Source organism: Lagenorhynchus albirostris, chromosome 5 (genome assembly GCF_949774975.1).
Source record: "Lagenorhynchus albirostris chromosome 5, mLagAlb1.1, whole genome shotgun sequence".
In the NCBI taxonomy this organism is placed as follows: domain Eukaryota; kingdom Metazoa; phylum Chordata; class Mammalia; order Artiodactyla; family Delphinidae; genus Lagenorhynchus; species Lagenorhynchus albirostris.
This window is the reverse complement of record NC_083099.1, coordinates 105,740,532-105,762,551: the sequence shown is the minus strand read 5'-3', so window position 1 is coordinate 105,762,551 and position 22,020 is coordinate 105,740,532. Positions and strand designations below refer to the sequence as shown.

The 22,020-nt window shown below is 33.6% G+C and overlaps 2 protein-coding genes across 3 annotated transcripts in view; one reads left to right on the top strand and one right to left on the bottom strand.

Moving 5' to 3' along the window:
• Nucleotides 1-1,785, top strand: part of CHMP2B (charged multivesicular body protein 2B) — a 29,813-nt gene extending 28,028 nt beyond the window's left edge. The window contains exon 6 of the mRNA XM_060149395.1: nt 88-1,785. Coding sequence (XP_060005378.1) covers nt 88-198 — 111 coding nt within the window. The 3' untranslated portion in view covers nt 199-1,785. The remainder of the gene's footprint in view (nt 1-87) is intronic.
• A 4,697-nt stretch (nt 1,786-6,482) lies between these two features.
• POU1F1 (POU class 1 homeobox 1) lies at nt 6,483-21,242 on the bottom strand. Of its 2 annotated transcripts, none has more exons than XM_060149393.1 (6): nt 21,101-21,242; nt 18,143-18,292; nt 10,771-10,995; nt 8,560-8,724; nt 7,765-7,825; nt 6,483-6,693 (listed from the first exon to the last, which is right to left on the bottom strand). In XM_060149393.1, exons 1-6 carry the CDS (start codon nt 21,240-21,242, stop codon nt 6,483-6,485), a joined length of 954 nt encoding a protein of 317 aa, XP_060005376.1. The 2 variants fall into 2 exon arrangements, with proteins under 2 accessions (XP_060005376.1, XP_060005377.1); XM_060149394.1 differs by having other exon boundaries at nt 18,143-18,214.
• Nucleotides 21,243-22,020: the final 778 nt, after the last annotated feature.

Here is a 22,020-nt window from a genome sequence, read left to right as displayed (position 1 = left end):
AAAAGTAAATTACACCTGTTTGCAGCACATCCTTTATGTCCTATCCCAAAAGTTTGATAATACACATTTTTTCTCTCTTTAATATAGATGGCCAAAGCTCCATCAGCAGCCCGAAGCTTACCATCTGCCTCTACTTCAAAGGCTACAATCTCCGATGAAGAGATTGAACGGCAACTCAAAGCTTTAGGAGTAGATTAATCAAAAAAGCCATTATATTTTGCCTATTATAATTATTTAGTATAAACCAGGCACAGTGCAGATTCCTTTTACAAAACACATTTATTTTGCAAAAATGAAGACCATGAGTAAACAGTTGTTTCCTAACCCATGGCTGTTTTGAATCTTTTGCCAAAGAATGACAATGATGCAAAAATGGGAACAGTTTGGATTTTAATTAAAACTGTTTAGGAGTGATGATGTGTAAATGTTGACTTCTGCATGGCATAGAGAAATTATATTCATTACTTAGCGTAGTTTATGTTCTAAATCTTTTTCACTGAATACAAATCTTGTTAAAGCCACTAGGCACCAGCTTAAAGAGACCTGTAAAAATATTAAAAGTATATCATTAATTCTGTATCTGTTAACTTGTCCTTTGTAAGCGATATGTGTTATGACCATAGGTGGTTTACCTGCCAAATTATTTTTAAATTACCTAAAAGAAGAGTGCTATTTAAACATCTGTCTTAAACAAAAACTGTTATGAGCTTTTCTTTTCTTTTTTTTTCCTTTGGGAGAACATTCTAGTTGGTAAGTTTCTTACCTTTCAAAATGTGCTTGGCACCTGCCTTAAATAGCACAAACATATTGTGCACATCTTTAAATCATTTTAACTGACAGAAAAGAATTACATTTTAAACTCAAACTGAAGCCTTTTACAAAAATTATCCAGGCTCTTTTTTGTAAAGCTTATAAAAGTGAATTAAATATAATTAGCAAAAAGAGACACTGAATTAATAACATTTTTTAGTAATAAAACAATATATTTTGATCTTTCTTCCAAGAACTTAGATTTTCTCCATATGAGTTATAATTTAATCTCCTTAGTTTTGAACTGTATTAATGTGTACACTGAACCCTCTAAATTGAAGCCATCATTCTCAGTTGAATAACACTACTATGACAGTACTCAACCTAAATTTTAAAAATTAGCATTTTTTCTTGGTAAATAAACTATAACTTTGTCAGAAATTACTGCCTGAATGTGTATTAATGTATTAGCTGCATTTTTTAAGGTAAAGTTGCTATGGTATTTAATGTATGGATAGAAAGTGAGAATAAGTGAAGAAGTGGCAGATTAGTTAGAATTTAGAATTAGGTTAGCTTTGAAAAATGATGTTGTCATATATGGGTTCTAGCACATCCCACCATAAAAACTCTTCTGGAGGAGATCAGATAGGTGTAACCTGGTTAATTTCGGATAATGGATATTTTGGACTAATATGGACAACATCAATACATTTTAGGACTAGTAGACATGTGGCATATGGATTGGTGGGAAAAACAAAAACCTAAACTTTCCAGTTTATAATCCATAAACCATTTTATAATGTTCAAAGATAAGATTCCGTTATTGATAATATTAAATGCAGTTACCCTGAACATTGATGGGTCAAAACATTTTACTGGATTATGGAATGTTAACCCAGAACTTGTTTTGATTCTTGGATGTACATAATAATGCTAACTAACTTTCTTGTTTACTTTCTTGTTTACATGTGGGGGGTTTTGTTTTTAAAATTATTTTGTTAAAAAAAAAATCCCAATAAAGGTTTATTGCTGTTATGCTTTTTTTTTCCTTTAACTCTATTTTTGGTTTCTGCTAAAGTTAAACGTTTTATGCATATCTGGTAATTTTTCAAAAGACTGATTTTTATTACTTTCTTGGAAGGAAAAATTAGATAACTCTGCTACTTACATTTTAGCAATAATTATCTTTTTAAGAATTAGCAGCTGATACAAGACTGATGTCTGTGAATAGAGTAAGTAAGAATTGGTGGTTTTACATGACATTTATTTGACAGTTTCTTTCTTAGAACTTTCAGGGGATAACCATTTTTAAACAGATAGGTCTTAGAGCTTATTTTTTAAATTTCAGTCAAAAATGGATGCCACAGAAGACTTTGGGATCCAAAGGAAAAAGTAGAGTCATTCTGATTTGGCTACATTTATAAAATGCTCTAGTGGCAGTTTTCACAAACAGTCACTATAAATTTGTAATGTTACACTATCCTTTGCTAAAAATAAAATTTCCTTTTAGACCCTTAAGATTAGGAAACAAGGGTTCTTACACACTGAGTTTAATGAAAATACTGATTTTTTTTTTTTAAACTTGATTTCCCTGATTTCCTACTTTTGGCAAAAGGATTTCTTTAACAGCTGTAGTCAAACAAAAGTTTGCCAGTAGAAAGAGCAGAGGAGTATAGCAATTTCTCTGTTACTGAAAGGGATGCAGCCCAATGTCCTATTCTATTACTGGATGTAAAAGTCATGGATGGAGGAGATTGCTGAGTCTCCGAGAAGTAGAATGTGGTACAAAAATGTCAATACGCAACTTAGAAAACATAAAATGACCATCTGTCACATGACTGTGTTGCACAGACTGTACTCTGTGCTCTGAGAGGAGCACCTGGTCATGGCAGGGATAGTGGAAATGGGCTCAGGAAATTAACACAATATTGAAAATCAACTATACTTCAATAAAATAAATTTAAAAAAATTTTTTAAAAGATAAGTGACCTTGTAGACCAGAGTGGGGAATCTAGTAGCCTGTGAGCTTTATGTTATTTGACCTGCACAGTGATGTGTATTTTATTCTTTGTAATGAATGCCTTTAGGAGAAGCCTGCCCTTGCCCCTTGGCCACATGTCCATTCCTTACTAGCCCAGTAGCGACACTTCTAGCCTGATCCCAGTGGGCCCAATTTAAACATGTACTCCTATTTCAGACACTCCCATGTTAAAATAGTGTATGTGCAGATCTGAAAAGAGACCTGTGATGACTTTCTCCTTTGATGCCATTACTCTACATGAATAGGGTTTTGCAGCTACAAAAAAATAGATCTTTTCCAATTTCCTTTCTGTAGAAGCTGAGTCCCATAAAGGTATTTAAGACCATTCCTGTAACTTAGTTCCTTCAAGAGTCAATTGGATTGAAGCCTGAGGAACACACACACACACACACACACACACACACACACACCCTCTGTCCCCAACAGACACACACACACACACACACACACACACACACACACACCCTCTGTCCCCAACAGACACACACACACACACACACACACACACACACACACACACACACACACACACACACACACACACACACACACACACACACACACACACACACACACACACACACACACACACACACACCCTCTGTCCCCAAACACTGAAAATGTTTCCTTTAACAAATACTTCCACCATTAGATATGGAAAGGTAAATTACATGAATGAGTTTCTCAACCACCTCTACAGGGTAAAATTGAGTATACCAATAGCTAAGTGACAGATCTTTCCATTTTACTGGAACTCTACTGAATTCCTGAAGATTTACCACAGAAGAGCTCACAGAAACATGAGCTGGAAAGCCTGTGTGGCTAAAGTCAGCCTTTGACGTTTATTCCCAAATGTATGAACATGTAGATACTGCACAGCAAATCACATTTGTCATTTGTTTAATTGCAGTTTAGGATTCTAAATAACATTAACCATTTTCTATTTTTTAAAAAGGCCAGTATCTGTTAAAATTCTATCAATATAGTTAGAAAATATAGTCTCAAAACTCATTTATACAAATGAGTTAATAGCAAATACCAGTGCATTTACAACCAATGAATAGCTAAATAACTAAGGAATTGCTATTTCAATATTATTGATTCAAAATATTTTTAGGGAGAAAAATTGGTTTCCAATGCTAATTGTATCTAAAGTTGCAAAGAATGACCTTCAAAATGAATGTCTGATAATATGATCTAAACATACATCTGTAATGATGACTAAGCATGTATACATGCTTTTTGCTATATAATGTCAGATAAAACATTCCCAGCAGTTTCATATTTTAAGTGCAAAATGTCTGGGTTTTAAGTGCAAAAACTATTCTAGATTTATATTGCATTACATTTGCTTCTATTTGAAAGTTTCAAAGGCATGCATATATGTATTTTTAGGTGTGTATATATGTATGTACATTTTGCCCTGCCTTTTGCAAACTAAAGAATCACTCCCCCCAGCTAATGTATGCTTTAAGCAGGTGAATTATCAAGAGAAAGTACTTGTAAATCCACATAGCTGAATAATTTGGAATTTACTCTCAAATAAGAAAAACCTTTATATATATATAGTAAATATATATATAATATATTAAATATACAGTTATATATATTATTTAACACCTCCTGGGTGCTAGATGTGTGCTTAAGCATGGACGATCAGGCCACTGAAAACTATTTCTTTTTAATTATTGGGGTATAGTTGTTTTACAATGTTGTGTTAGTGTCTACCATACAGCGACATGAAGTAGAGTTCCCTGTGCTATACAGCAGGTTCTCATTAGTTATCTATACATATCTGTATATATGTCAATCCCATGAAAACTAATTTTTTTTGTTGTTCATGATATATCAAAGTTTCTAGCCATCCAGTTAATGCTGATTATATGTGCACAAACATAATCTACATAGATTATGACCTGTATAATGCTTGGTCTTTATTAATATTATAAAAAGCAAGAGACAGGACAGTATAGTTTATTTAGTAAGCATTCTAAATAAAAAAATTTAGTCTAATTGTTCCATAAAATAAGTTAAACATTGCCAGCAGATTGACATTCAAAATGCAAAACAAAGTCATTATTTGATAGTGCTATCACATTACAGTCTACTTCTGCCTACAAGTTTTAAAGAAGTGCATTCTATTTTTAAATTGAAGTATAGTTGATTTACAATATTATGTTAACTTCAAGTGTACAACATAGCGATTCAATATTTTTACAGATTATACTCCATTTAAAATTATTATAAAATAGTGGCTATATTCCCTGTGCTGTACAGTGCACATTCTTATAAATTAAATAAATATGTCCCTCAAGTTACAACTCTCTGAATTGAAAAGCTCAATATAGTAAACTTTTTTATTAATAATAAATCATATTCTAACCAATTACATAAAAAATGATCATCTTTTCTGATAGGACCCCAGATGATTTTCTAGGTTGTGAGATTTCAAAAATAAGTTATGTTATTAAATTAGACTCCATTCAAGTTTGTAGCCATTGTTAAGAGCACACCCCTTTGTTCATTTAACAAAGACTGCATGCCCCTTGTGAGCACAGGCTTTCCCAGACACTGGAGAAACAACAGCAAACAAGCCAGACATCTTCCTTGCACTTTTACAGCTTACAGAAATAGCAGTGTGGGGCTCAAGAATCAATAAAGCATGTTTTCTAAAGCTAAACATCAAAAAAGCTAATGTCTGGGAAGAATAAAAAGAACATAACAATATTTCTACAAATTTCTTTTGAAACTTCTTTGGGCTCTATGCCCTAAATGTTAACTTCAGTGGTGTCACTTCTAAGATTTATTCCTAAATGCAATAATAAAATTCAAAGGCCCCTGTGGTTCTTAAGTGCAAAACTTTTAGTTCAGGACTTCCCTAGTGGCGCAGTGGTGAATCCGCCTGCCAACGCAGGGGACACGGGTTCGAGCCCTGGTCCGGGAAGATCCCACATGCCGCGGAGCAACTAAACCCGTGCGCCACAACTACTGAGCCGGCGCTCTACAGTCCGCAAGCCACAACTACTGAGCCCACGTGCCACAACTACTGAAGCCTGTGCACCTAGAGCCCGTGCTCTGCAACAAGTGAAACCACTGCAACGAGAAGCCCGTGCATCACAACAAGAATAGCCCCCACTCACCGTAACTGGAGAAAGCCCGCACACAGCAACAAAGACCCAATGCAGCCAAAAATAAATAAATAATAAAATAAATTTTAAAAAAATTTAGTTCAAACAAACTATTAGAGCTGATGGTAAGCAGGACATCAGTTAAGGAATTTTCTAATTGGATCTTCTCTGGTGATACTCTTTATGTGACATTACTAAAACATTAAAAAGCAAATACACAGCCTTTGGAAAAGGAAACTTTAAACGACCACTCCCCTGTGTGTGTGTGTGTGTGTGTGTGTGTGTGTGTGTGTGTGTATAAAGAGAGAGGGAGAGATATATTGAGAGAGAGAATCACTGTTTTATTCCTATTAGTCTCTGGCTTAAAAAGTACAACGTGGCTTCTGAGAATAATTCATCAATATAATTTAAATTGTATTTATTTTTAAAGTAGAAAAGAAAAGCTTCTGCAAAAGTTACTGATAGGATTTTTTTGAAGCTAACCAAAAAAGGAATTTGTATTTTGGCTAGAGAAGAGAAAGGAATGAAAAATAGAAAAACTGGCTATTACACAATAGGAAATCTTATCTGCATTCAAGATGCTCCTTAGAAATAGTAAATAAACTCTGATTCAGACTTGTTTTCACCCGTTTTTCTCTCTGCCTTCGGTTGCAAAACCAAACCCTCACTACTTCTTTCTCCAGGTTCAGTTCTTCAGCCATCCGCAAGATCTCTTGAGAGGAAGGTTTATTCTGTTCTCCAAAATGTCTCTCCAGAGAGTCTTTAGCAGCAATACTGGGAGGTGGGGAGTTGACAGGAGAGAAAGGGAGATAGGATATTTTTAGGGATGTTTTTGGCAGATCAAAATTGTTAGGTTGAATTTCCTAAATATTAACATAAAAAGGAAATTTAAAGCCTCCGAAAACACCTTCAAAGCTCTTCAACAAAGATAAATGTGCAGTTTGTTGAACATTTGGATGCTTGCTAGTCTTACGTAGGCTACCTATACCAGAGTCACAGGAAGAAATAAGTAGGGGAACCCAGACATTGTGTTTATCCCACTTTGTGCCACAAGAGGGCACTGACTTACTGAGAAGGAAATAATTCTGTAGGCATTTCTAAATGTCCCCCAGAAATCATTTATTTACAATAAATGAAATGTTTTGTGTACAACTAACCCACTAAAACAAAAACTGTATTTTAGCAATTCCTCTGTGAGCCTCATGGAAATTACAAAAAGATCAATGAACAATCTGGCTTGAAATGCAAGGAGTTACCTTGAACTTTAAGCAGCTAAAATACTGATGACTAGTTTTGTTATTTGTAATAACATAGATACCATACTGCCAGAGCAAGAATTATGCCTAAAAGGACAATAGAGGGCTTCCCTGGTGGTGCAGTGGTTGAGAGTCTGCCTGCCGATGCAGGGGACACGGGTTCGTGCCCCTGTCCGGGAAGATCCCACATGCCGCGGAGCGGCTGGGCCCGTGAGCCATGGTCGCTGAGCCTGCGCTCCGCAACGGGAGAGGCCACAGCAGTGAGAGGCCCGCGTACCGCAAAAAATAAAAAGGACAATAGAAACGGTCACTCTATTTAGAAGTGATTGTCCAGTTTCTGTTTTATCCAAAACTTGCAGAGTAAAACTGTTCTTGAATCAAACAATACACATTTTTCCATCAAATTTTAAATTTTCAGCTTTATCTCACCAGTAATTTATTAAATGTTATGCTTTTTCACCTATCTTATTTTCTCAATTGACACTATTCATTTTTATGTTATATTGAATCTATATTATGCTTAAATGCTCATTCCATTTGTAAAATATCTTCTTCTTCTCCAGTAACTCTTAATATCTCAAAAGTATACCTGATAGTTGTTCTCCGTTTCCTTTTTCTTTCATTTGCACCCACTTTCTCATTGTATAAAGCTGTGATGGGGAAAAGATGAATAATTACAAAAACAAAGTAAGTCTTTTTATTTTAACTATCAGATTTGGATTCAAAATTTTCTTTATAAAACAATGCAAAATAAAATTACCACACATTTTTGTTTTAAAGTTTTGCGGTCTACATCATTTTAGATTACAAGCCCTAGATTAAAATGTTAACACAGAAATAAATATTAACTTAGCAAAAACAATTGTCTTTTAAATCGTATCCCTACTTTTGGTTGGAACACTTGCTCTGAATGCTCTCAAACCTTGCTCTTTATCCAGCCTTGACATTAATATAAGTAGATAATTTTATCACAATAAATTGCTCATCTAGCAATTGCTTGTGTGTGCAAATGCTCTGGCTACACTTATATTAGGTTATGAAAATGATTCATGTATAATTACTACCGTATATAGCCCAGAGGCAAAACAATCTGGATGTGTTAAAAAGAATCATTTTACCACTTCACACCTATGCCATATTGTCTAGAAGTTCTCCTTATACCGTTTATTCTCTCACAATTTACATTCCCAGTAAGCTTATTTCTACACTCGCTCTGGCCTTGCTTTTTTTAGTGTGATGAAACAAGATATTTATTTTTCACGTCAAAGAGAAAAAGCAAACCCAAACCAAACTTCAAGCCTCTCACTTTAGCATTAATCCAACCAAGGGAAGGCATTGTGTTCAGGTTAGAACATCACTGAGTCTCCAGAAACAACTTTAGTACCTCCTACTTGCTCGGCTTCCTCCAGCCATTTGGATAATATTGCTTTTAGTTTGCATGCATTTTTGAAGCTGAGCTGCAGGTTTTCAAATCGGCAGATAGTTGTTTGACTGAATTCAGAGCCATGCACAGCTGCCAGGGCTTCCCCAACATTTGTTTGGGTGTATCCTGTGAAAAAACAACAAAGGCCATTAACTTGTTTTTCAAGAAGCATTCATTTTGGTCCATTATTGTACAATTTTGTGTATCTTTGTCAATTACCACTTTTAACCATATATTTGTTGGCAACTTAGAATAACAGTAAGGTTCAGTGTAGAATTGTTCAGTATTTCAAAAAAAAATTCCTTCTAGTTAATAAATTACTTTTTTAGAAGTCAAAAGAATTCAGGTAGGAACATCTGCCATTCATAATATTTAGCCAGATTGGTTAGATGTGTCATAAACACTTTAGAAGACATTTAAAAATTCTCTTAATCATTTTTATTAAACATCTGATGATATATACTCAAAATCTATAGTATATTAAATATAATGCATAAAATACATGGTGGTATATCATAAATATTTTTATCTCAACTTTAAGAGTGAAAGATTCAACATGTTGAAGATAAAACTAAGAATTGTGTTTACTTTCCCTAAAACTAAGAATTGTGTTTACTTTCCCTAAAAACATGTTTATTATGAGACTTTGATCACACAATATTTTATGTATACCTCCAAGCATATTTATGATATCATTCAGTAATACTTCTATCTCCAGGCAAAAAAGTTCTCATAGATTGTCTCAAACATTTTTAGAATACAAGTTGATATAAGCCATCAATATAGAATTTGAAACATTCACAGCAATATAAATAGCAAATTGAAAATGAATGTTATAAAGATGCCTACTGCGTGTTTATGACAAATAGTTACTACATATTAATTCAGGGCCTAAGGCTATATACCTGTATGCACAAAATGATTACATATGATGCCCATCAATAAATATCATTAAAAATTACCAGTGGCTCATTTCACAAATGCAAAAGTTTGCACCATCATTTCAATCCATTAAAAAATACATTTCATGCATTAAAATCAAGGTTAATTATTATGGTTATTTACATTAAAAACACTTTTCAATAGAAAGTGAGCAAAGGCTGAGAACAGACAGTTCACAGAAAAGGAATTACACGTGACTGTCAAACACATGAAAGAACATCTTTCACTCTTCACTCATAATAAGAGAAATTTAAAATGAAACTACCATGAGGCACCACTTTGACCTATCTGATTTGCAAAGATCCAACAGATTTAAGCATCTTTTTCCTTCAACAACTATTTTTTTATTCTATGTGCCAGTCACTGTTCTAAGTGCTGAGGATATGCCCCTAAGGAGAAAACAAAAAAGAAATAAATAAACAAAGTACAAAAAACTCCTGCTTTCATGGAGCTCATATTCTGAAGGGTGGCAAAAGAGACACCTATGGTGGTAGTAAAATTTGGTACAACTTCCACAGAGACCAATTTGACATCTATCGAGATTCCAAACACACATACTCTTTGATCAGGCAATTTTGCTTTTAACACTTTCCCTTCACATGTATTTATATAGGTGCAAAATGACATTTATGAAGTTAATTATTGTGGTATTGTTTTCAGTAGCATAAGATTAAAGGCCATATAAATTCCATCAGCAGGAGACTGGTAGTATATTCATAAAATGGAAATTGGCAGATGCATTACAGAAAGCTCTCTAAAAAACTAATATTGAAAGCTCTCCAAAACAAATAGTTAAATGAAAAAAAATCTGTATGAAGAAATATATGTATCTGCTTGTATGTATATGCATAAAATACCTCTGGAAGGCCACACAACACTGATAAACAGGAAAAACAAGCAGAAGGGATATATTTCACTTATACCTTTTTAGCCTTTGAATCATACAAAGGTATCTCTTCAAATAAAATATAGGTAAAAAAGGCACTTCAAAACTTATCTCTGAAAAAGAGTACCATTAATTTAGAAATCTATGTATTTTGGCTACTAAGAATTTACAGGGAAATGAAAGTTTTTGTAGGTGTGTCATCATTCGAGTAACTTACATCCACAGTAGATATGTAGAATGAGAACTGTCTTGGACTTTTGAGCAGAGTGTAAGAGACTGAACAGTAACAGAGTAAGAATTTGCAGAGCAGGTTGTGTGCCCCACTGCTCATAACAAGCACATACCTAGCTTAATTCTTCTCACTTTAAATTCATTGGCAAACTTTTCAAGTTCTCGGATTTCCGGAGAATCCATGTCTATTGGCTCTTCAGCCAACTTGCTTTTCCGCCTGAGCTCCTGCTTGAAATCAGCGGCTGTGAGGTCCTCTGCCAGGAGAGGCTGGTGCATGGGAGGAAAGCCATGACTCAAGGTGTGGTCGGGAAACTTATAAAGACAAGGGGCTAAGCTCCCTGTAACAGCAAGAAAAGGAAAGGACCGTTTGTAATTATCCCCCATTTCTATACATGCAGGAGTTTGGCCCATAAGATTATTGTGACAGCCAGTCTCAATTCTGAAAGGTTACCTGACATTCAGTCTTCTGAAATAGAAGAGTAACTTAGTATAAATGTGATGATTTATTTTCCACCTTCCTGGGAGCAGCAAAAACAAAGATACTGCGAAGCCAAAGGGAAGAAGCAGGGACTTGCAAATAATTAAAATAGAAATAAGCAAATTTCACAGAAGTGTGAGTTTTCCATCATGTTTTTCTCTTAAAAGACATCTATTCCTGGGAATCTGAGGTTCAACTTTAACCAGAATGTACATATTCATCTCTGTTTTCTTAATTCATTGAACAAATAATCTATGATGTTTGTTATAATCAGGCACGTGGTTAAAGGCTATGCTGGGAAGTTTTCGTAGGATTGAAAAATTGATTTTACATTATTAAGAAACCCCACTGATTTTTCAGTAAATGCTTAATTTAGTAAAGGCAGGTAAAAATAAAATTATGAGAACACAAAATGCATTAATATGTTTAAATAGATTCGACGTTAACAAGCGACAGACATTAACAAAAAGTAATTTTTAAAGTTCTATTAAAAAGTCAGCAACAAGAGTTCTTGAAAAGTATAAAATATAATGGAATCACTTCTTGACAATTATTTAGGAAGCAAAAATAAGTGGCAAGGAAAGGTGCAGTTCTAGATATGATAGGTAATCACCCATAAATGATGAAGCATTGAATCCATTTAGTGAGTTAAATAAATCACAAAAAACTAAAAGATTTAATTTTTTAATTGCTTCTAGATTTCATTCTTCATTTGGAAAGAAGAGTCTGCCTCAGTTGTGGAGCGTGGGTGAGAGGATGGTATAAGCCAAACTCCCGCACATTTTATTTTTGTTTTCTTCATCAGTACTTTACATTTTTATTCATAGAGATTTAACTTTAATTTATATTAAATGACACCTGTATAACCAAGACATTTTGATGTAAATAAAATATGCAATAATTAATAATCTTTCTTATGAGTACAAATAAGTATTTAAACTAAAAATAAATGACTACAGAATACCTGCATAATCATTCTTAGAAACTTACTGAAAAAATACATCGAGTTTATGCTACCTATAATTTCTCTATAAATACATTCACAAGTCAGACATGAGTAATAGTGTATTTTGCCAGGATATATAAAGCTTACATTAATATATCAACACGTAATGAGCAAAGAATAGTGTAAGTCAGCAAATTGTTGGCTTATATTATTTACATGAGAATATGTAATTATATAGTGTACCCCAGTAGACTATATTACTTTTCTGAAGCAAAATACACACGCAATTGAGAAATTAAACAAAATAGCATAAAATAAATTTAGCCATTTCACAGATGTAAAAAATATACAAAAGAAACTATTCCTGTCTAGAGCAATTAATGTTACTTCTAAAAATCAAAATTATCCAGTTTTATTCTTTTTTTAATATCAATTTTTAATTTATTACATAACTCAATTTGTTAATGTTTATTACCTTTAGGGTTCATTTTTAGCTTTCTATTAGTTTTAGATTTCTGCTAGTTGAACTAAAAGAAAGGACTAATATATAAAAAAGAAAACTGATCACTTTTATTTTCACATTTACTTAATATTTATCTCAAGACTTTTCTTTTGCTTTGCTTTCAGAGTTGAATCTTACACATATGAAAAAATCTTCACTTCTTTCGTCATTCAGAAAGAGCAATGCCACTTAATACACTTAATGATGAAATACTCTGAGAAACAGTAAAAACAGAGACAAATCAGGCTGCTGTTTTATTTTGCATATTTAATGTATTTTAAGGCACTTTGGATAACTCATGTAATCTGTGTCAAATTATTTTTATTTCACATAAGTAATTTGTTGCGTATCGTTTACATGAGATGCAGAAAGGTCTGAATTTGTTAGCAATCTTGATCACTCTTTTCAATTTTTCTTGCTGATAATAGTTGCACTGCTACAAATCTCCAAATGTGTTCATTTTACATTTGTCATCTTCTTATCCTTATATAAACAAATGAAGTAGAAAAGATATGTATTTTTTACCCACAATTTAAAATTTGAATGAAAACAAGTTAAATAACTCTCTCTTGGGTGCTATGATGAATTCACTACACAGTTGAAACTAGAAGTGAATTCCAATGAACATTGCAGTAAACCACATCAAAATAATCAGTCCATTTTTCAGGTAGTCTGTACTCAGGGAAATCAAATGACTTTAAGGATTTCTGCATCTTAAACATATTTGGTTACATTAAACAAACGCTTTCACACAAAAGTATTATATTTATTTAATAAAATATTGGAAGTGTGCCATCTCTATTTCTGGAAAATTTTAAAGCTAGTTTATACATTATAAATACTCTGGAGAAATGCACATTTAACAAATAAATTTGAACATGAGTCCATAAGAAGTACACAGAAAATACCATGTTCAAAAGTCTGGCATCCAGAGGAAAAAGGAAAGCACAATGTGTGACATGTTTTTATTTTCCGTTAACTGAAAGTATCCACAATTATCTACAAGGACACGGTTTTCCTGGAGCTAACCTTAAACAGAAATTCATGACAGTCACAAGCACAGCCAAACAACCTGTGGTTTCTATCATATGATCCTATATTTGGCAGAAAATGGGGAGTGATTGGTATGGTATACATGACAAGATATTTAAAATTTTTTTCTAAAGCCTGGATTATTGAAAAGTCAGATTGGGGAGGAGGAGAATAAGATACATTGAGTCGTGTGCCGCAGAAGTTTCATGAACAATTTCCAAAGCATTGCTAAAGCAAAATTGTCTATAAGCCTAGAACAAGTGCACACCTAAATATCTTGGAAGTGTTTGTACATTCTTTACAGCCCAAGATGTATTTTCACACTGCAGATTAATCCACCACAGCCTTTCTGAACTGCTCTGCATGTACATCTGGGTGGCGGAGGAGGGAGAGGAACAGAGGTGAGTCTTTTAAAGCAGGTGATGGGGAGGCCATGGTCTTGCCTTGCGGGGACCTGACTCAAGGTTCTGTGATACAGGGCAGGGGGCTCTTCTGCATCACGTGGCTCAGCCAGATGCTAACTGACAACATCTCTGAGGTTATGAAGCTTTGAAAGAACAAACAGGGGAAGCAGAGGGACACAGTAAAATGCACCCACCTTGCTGTAGACTGGAACAGCAAAGTACATTTGAATATCTCCATTTCTTTTTTTTTTTTTTTTTGTCCTCATGCATGACAACATGAAACAAATCATAAATTTGAATTGGGATTTTTTTTTCTCTTTTGTGCATTTGTACATCCTATTCATGTACAACAGGGTCCTTTTCCTGGTTTTATAAATTAGGTTGATTTGAAGCATAGCCATGCCTGTTTGTTTAAATATTGCCTGTGGCTGCTTTACAATCACCGAGTTGTGCAGTTGAGACAGAGGATACAAAATTTAGGGAAAATACATAGAGTCAGTGCTACTGAAAGTCCTTTCATGATCCAGAGGCAAAAGATGGTCAGAATTACTCCTTCCCTTATTGTCAACACAACCAGAATAAGTTAGGGAAAAGTAAGACTAAATAAAAGAAAAAAATGAAACAGAAAAAAAAAAAAAAAGACAACTTAAGAATGAAGAGATGGGCTCCGAAGTAGACTATTTCTCCATGTCACTGTCAAACAGATTTCTGTTACCCTTTGCCTTAGCCCAGGTGTAAAGGGCACTTGCAGCCATACTAGTCTTTTCTCTTATTATCCACTTCTCATAAGAAAAGAACATCCATCTTCTTGATTAATTCTCCAATATCAGCTATTTTGCTTTCCTGATAAAATTCATTTTTAAGCAAGGACTCTTACAGCACATCTTGGGTGGCCATTATGTCATAACCTTGCTGGATTTAGCAATCATTACCATGTAGCTGATTTGCCCAGTTTCCACAGGACGGTGGACAAAGTACACAGCTCATTAAGCTTGTTTTCTAAGTTGGACCCAACTTTAGAAACTGGAGAAGAGACACAATGTCAGATACCCAGGAATCAGAGTTTTGAAGGGTTTTTGTTGTTATTTTGTTTTATTTTGTGTTTTTCCAGAAGAGATTTTTGAATATCATTTATAATTCCGTTTCCTATTATCTATACTGTAGGCTGTTGAATTATCTAAGTTCTCAGGAGAAAAGAGACAGAAGAAGAAATGTAACTGAGAATGTATCTGAAGAGAAGATCAAGGAGAAAGCCAGGTTGAGTTGGTACAAAGTTGCCACAACTCAACTCTGATAGACCTCTGGTACCCACTGCAACTTGGATATGAAGAGACTGACACTTGGAGATGCTGACTTGAACAAGGTTTGTAATTAGTTCCTGGTGTGGCTAATTCATTTCATCCAATCAGTCATTCTCTTTGGTATGCCCACACCTGGTCTATGAAGCACAGTGAATTCATCTGATGATTAGAGTCCTCCCTACCAACCTTAACAAAATATTAGCTATAGCTCTTGTCTTCCGATGGGTTATTAATTTAATGAAATGCTCAAACTAAATGTAAGCATCAGAGTATAGTGACAAAATAGCCGTATTCAAATAAAGCAATTTCACACCCTTTGAAATATGGTTCTTTCTGCAGCTTCGCTTTTATATGGAGTATGTGACAATGCATCTGTCTTTGTTGTTGATGATTAAACACTTCTGTGGATTGTGTGGAAGCAGCTGATCTGATGAACGCCTTGAGACTTCTCAGAAAATTCAAATGACATTGCCAGGTTTCTCTTGTGTTTCTTATACCTTTTCTGAATTCCTGAATACTTCTGAATTCTTGTGTTTTACAACTCAATTTGTGTAGCTTCTCTGGGGATGACAGCAGAAAGGTTCAGATTCTCTGAGATCTAATCGGCCATGATGCAAAGGCTAATTACCAAATATATGTCAAAATAGTGACATTGTAACAAATTATAAAGCACACCATATTTTAATGATATCCCTCTCAAAAAATATTCAAATATAATCTCTATGCTTGCTATGGTGAATATTTCTTTCAGTGACAAAATATATTTAACTTTGGTTTAAGACTACAACAATACCTCCAAATCTTAGGGCAAGTTTTCTCGTGATTATCACCAAGCCAGGCTTTGAATCATTTTAAAGGGCTTTTCCAGGGGCCTCTCCTTTTTAACTTTTAATGAGGAAGAGAGTTTGCTGAGCCTGCCAGGGAAACTTGTACCAGCACAATCTGAGCTGCCTGTGAACTCTCAGTGTGAACCTGGGCCTGTTCTCTCCAATCCTGGAAATTGGAAGGGTGTTAGATTTCTCAGGCCAGCTGTGAACTCCACAGACACTGGCCTAGATCTGGTGAGAGGGAGGTGGTAGCAAAATCTGTCTAAAAGTATTTGGTCTGTGGCTGGTTTTATCTTTGTGCCAACCTCAATCCATTCCTGCCACTTGCTGGGTATAGAGGGAGCCTATAGTTGTACCGGTGTTCCTGGAACTTACTGTGAAGGAAGAGCAAGGCCTTTTTCCTCCAAGAAAGGGCAGCACGTGGCCATGAGCTTGTTATTTCCAGTCTCCATAATCAAAATGTGGTGGAGGCCACAGAAAGAATTCTGCCTGCACCTCTAGTGGCTAAATGCATATTATTCTATTTTACAATGAAAATAGTTCATCATCAAGAAGGGCTGTTCTCATTAACCATGAATACTGATTAACTACTACGTATATGAATCATAAATGATCTGTTTTCAAAGAGGAAGAAAAAATATGGCTTTCTTTATTTTTTACTTATTAAAGAGAGACATCAGGATTTACAGGTAACCATTAAGAACATCAGTTTTCATTTTATATAAAGGTGAGGATACTAGTTTATTCAGAATGCTGCCTAATAGAAGGTAAAAGAAGCTAATTTGTTCTGGAATATTTTATTTTAAAGTTTTAATGTTTTATTGAGTCTTAAACTGAGAAATTCTGAGAAATGAAAGGTTGGTGAACTAAATTCTTTGTTCAATTTTATTTCAAATGTATAAGCATAAATCCATATTTGATGTTTTATTACCTACTCTGGATGACAAAACACAAGAAAAGATTTCCCTAATATGTGATTTCTCTATCCAGAGTTTCTCAATATCACACAAGCGTGCACACAAACACACACACACACACACACACACACACACTCACATTCTCCCATAGATCCTTGGTAGTTTATTTCTCTCCCTGCTGCAGAAATAAATATAAAAGATTAAGGGATACCCCCAAAAAACTTCTGTGCCCAGCAAAATTGTTTCTATGGCCATATCCTAAAATTAAGTCATGAATTTTGTAATGAGTGGATCTCTTAGGTCATATTTTCTTTTCCTTAAGAAATGTGCTATCAATATCTTCATGCAAGTGTCAATAAACAAGTAGTTTATCTTGATCTAGTGATGTTTTACTTATCCAAAGGGAAAAAAGATATGTAACTTCAACTATTTCAATCTCATCTAAGACCCAGAAGCATCTCAGACAGGGCTGCCAAAGACTCAACTATTGCTAAAGCAGCTGCAAATCACTCTTAGCCTTCAATGTCTTATTTATCTTTATGGACCAAATGGCCAGAAGAAATATTGTGGTGAGGAGAATGCTCTAGAAGTTGGTCTATCTGCTTTGGTAGCCACATAAGATTACTGAGCACTTGAAATATGAAATACTAGTGCAACTGAGGAACTGAATTTTAAATTTGACCTTATTTTAGTTAATTTACATCTAAATTTAAATAGACACATAAGGCTAGCAGCTACCTTATTATTACTGTAGGCAAGCCCACTAATGGCATAAACAAGTGACAATGAGCAGTTTGGCAGTAGAGAATTAAAATAAAAATCACACAAAGCAAACACAAGAGTTAAGAAGCATAGCAGCTCAGAGCTGGGTAGAATAGGGGCAATCAGGTATAACTATTATGGTCTCTGAAGACATCACAGATCAGAGAACATTTCAATAAGCGGTGGTTTTACCAGCATTTCCAAGGTTAAGAGATCTGAAATTCATGATATACTCTGGTCAAGATTCCCTCAGACCCAGGAAATCCATCCAAGTGTCCCCAAACTCAATCTTATATGTAAGGACAATTTTTCTTACCTGCCATCACTCCATAGGTCGATGACTGGTTTCCATAATGACAGGAAGGAACAGAATAATGAAGTCCTGTTGCTGTGTTTCCCAATGTTGTCACCAAGAAATATGTGCACAAACATTTAGGAGTTTGGATCAAAGACAAAATAGACGGGACTGGTAAGAAAATGTACGAGGATTCAAGACACATTCATTTCATTTCAAAAGTACACGTTTAAGCTATTCTTAAAGTTATATGCCAATAATTTATTCTCATTTGGGGGCGGTTCTCTGATGAGTAGGTTAAAACTAGAGGTTGAAATTTGTCTCAAATAATGAGATCATGAATCATCAAAGTGGACTAGAGCCTTCATTAATTATATCCTGTGCTCTGTGTTGGGGTGATTGACCAGTTTGAAACTTGGCTAATCGGAAGTAGCCGAATTCTCGCAGGTTCCACTCAATATAGACATTGCAAAGAACTGACGAGAGGATACTTTCTTAAAATTCTTGTATAACATAGTATAATACTGGTCTTTTTCTGGAACAATGAATACAGAAATCAACTCCTGATCAGTCTTTACTTCTGCTTATTCACCTAACAAATTTTTTCTATCAAAGAGGAAATGGCAGAGCCACTAGCCTTTTACTGGATATAATAATAAAAAACCCCACTAAGTTCAGAGGCTTATGAAAAGCCTGTGACAATGTACGATGTATTTAGGCTGGTGTTGAAACCTTGAGGTTGTAGGTTTTCTTCATGCACACAATTAATTCAACAAGTCTAATGATGAAGCTGGTCAAAAAATAAGTTCGTTGATTGTTGAGTAACTTGAGGTTTATAAAGGTTGAACCTAGCATATAAACTTAGCCTCATTTATAAATAGTTATAGGTTTCATTGAATTAATGTATATGTTGAAAGTATAAATTTGAATTACTAAACTTTTATCAAGCTTTAAAGATGAATAACAATGGACTACTGACAATAAAATCACTAGCCAACGTTTTCTTATGTATTTTATTTTCGCTTTTTTTTCATGATATCCTGAATGTAGTGGTGGATTTTCATAAATAAAGTTTTATCTTCTTGAATAATATGAGATATTATAAAGAATAGATTTAGAATCCTTTGAAAATATATGGTCTACCGATTAAAGACAAAATTTCTTCAGAACGTAAAACATATTTTCTCTAACTATAACTCAATTTTTAATATTTTAAAATATCTGCATAAATTTTCATTTTACAACTGACACAGAGAGAGAACTGAAATCATTTTACTTTATAATGATTACTATGCATTCCAAAATTAAACAAATAAACATGAAACGCATTCAATATCTAAGTGCTCTTCTCATTATAATCACTATTTTTAATTCCTTACTTAGAAAATTAGATGTATATGATTACAATTTGATGGAAAAATTATAAAAATCAATGTTATTGTTATTTAAAACACGTTAGGTCACTTTTATTGATTATGAATGTTTTTACTTCCAAGGTTTAAATACCTTTTGTCTTTCTGATGTGGGGAAGTAGTGTAAAAGGGTAGGCTAACTTACTAAATACACTATTTATTTATTTTTAAATTATTTATTTATACATAATTATTTATAATTATGTATAAATTAGTTATAAATATTTATAACTTAGTTATAAATTATTTATTTATACATTATTTACTTATTTTTAAATAAATAGGGTTTTGACCTAAACTTGCTTAATTTTAACCTCAATTCCAAATTTTACTTTTATTCTAGCCAAATACTATCCACACACAGTAGATTAAGCAAACAATGCATTTTCCTTCTCATCACCAACCTATATAAATGCCTATTATGTAAAATATACAATTAGCTATGTGATGGTTTTTTAAATTTATTTATACCACACCTCTTTGATAAAAATACTTTATTACATTTTCCAAAAAATATGTTTGAGGATATTTTCATTAGTACATTTTAAATTAAATTCTGAGAATGTTTAGTATATAAAAAATCACTACATTAATAATTTTCCCAGAGTCTAAATATATGATCTCTAGATACTTTAAAATTCAGCTGAAGATTAATGCTAAACTTACGTATAAGTTTGAAAGCTGCTTAATTATAACAAAAGATAAGGCTAAAATACTTTAAATCAGCATATAAATGTATCAACTCAAATTTTGATTTTTAAATGTATAAAATTTAGTTCATATTTAGATTGCTTTTAAAACAAGTGGAAAGTGCTGTTAAACAGAAGACATTTACTCAACTCAAGACTGTTTATAAATCAACTTCAAAACACTTTGTTACTGCATAAAAAATGGACACATTAAAAAAATATACTTATTTGCTTGGTTGTGTTTGAGACAATATATTTGAATTCTCAAGTTTAATTTTCATTTAAGAAAGTTATATAAGAAAATATAAAAACTTTGAAGTCTCTTCAGAACTCAATTTTGAGAAAATTCAACTCAGTCCATGGGCTCTAAATATTATATTGCCTCTAGATTTGATTTCTGAGTTTTTAATTATGCTAAAAATTAAAGTATTTAAAGTAATACTTTAAAGTATTTAAGTAATTAAAGTATTTAAGTAATTAAAGTAATTAAGTATTTAAACACTTAATTATTTTATTCTTTGAAACCCATTGTTGTTGGTATTTGGAATCATTCAGTTGTGTTTACTGTGAGGTGTATGACTGTTTTTAGACATGGTAGTAAATGTAATCTAAAAACCAAATAAATCTCAGACTCACTGTTTACTTATATAGAAAACAGATCTCTTTTTATAATAAAACCAACAATAATAGAAATTACTACACTTACTAATATTTCTTGAAAATTTTCTTAGGCATTTTGACCTCTTCAATATCCTGAATATTTAACTTAACACCAATGAAAATAAAAGAAGCAATGAGATTCTAAACTAACAAGATTCAAAGCGTCCACCCTGACATGTTAGGCCCAGCCACACGTAGACGGTTATTGGAGTCAGTACCTGTGGACATCACGTTGGTGGCATGGTTGGAGACTGGTAGGCACTCGGCAGCGCTGTGATGCATTATCAGAGGCAGAGTTGCAGAAGACTCAGAATTCAGAGGTATAAAGGTATCAGCCGAAGTAAAAGGTTGGCAACTCATTCCCACAAAAGAGTAGAAAAATGAGGAGAAGTCTGCTCCTCAAGTCAGAGTTTTATTATATCACCATCTCAAAGGGCCGTTTCAAATCTCACTACCTGCATATATACATCAGGGAGGCTCTGAGCACCAGGAGGACGCGTGCTGGTATTTATACTGCAGGGAAATCCCTTTATACATGTTAATCGTCTTTTCCCAGGGGTATTGCTTCATCAATCTGGACAGTCTTCCTTCTTACCCAAACATAATCCATGCCCAAGTGGGGAAGCTGGTTCTTGGGTACAGACTGAAGGCCAAGGAGAAATATGAAACTTTATTTAACAACTTCAGTAATTCAGACCTTTTAGAAAGGAATCAAGAGCTTAAAAAAAAAAAAGTGCCCTCAAAGAAATAACACTACAATGAATTGAAAAACACTAGGTGTGTTTTTGCTACTAACAAAATGATAAATTTATACATATGAGATATTTTTCTTTTTTTCATAACCTCATTAAATCTGAAAAATAACAAAACAAGAGAAGTACATGCTACATAATTTTAAGAAGCAGAATTTTAAAGTTTAAATTGAAAGAAGCATAAAAGACTAAATGTGAGAATGAATATATTGCCAACTAGTGATTCACACTCAATATAATTCTGAAAAACAATTGAATTTTTACTATATCACAAATAGAAAATGATAAAATATTAAATAAAATTCTAGTAATTTGTAGAGAAGATGAACATTAGTGATAGTATCTTTCCCTTGGTTTCAATTTATTCAACAAGAACATACACTTAG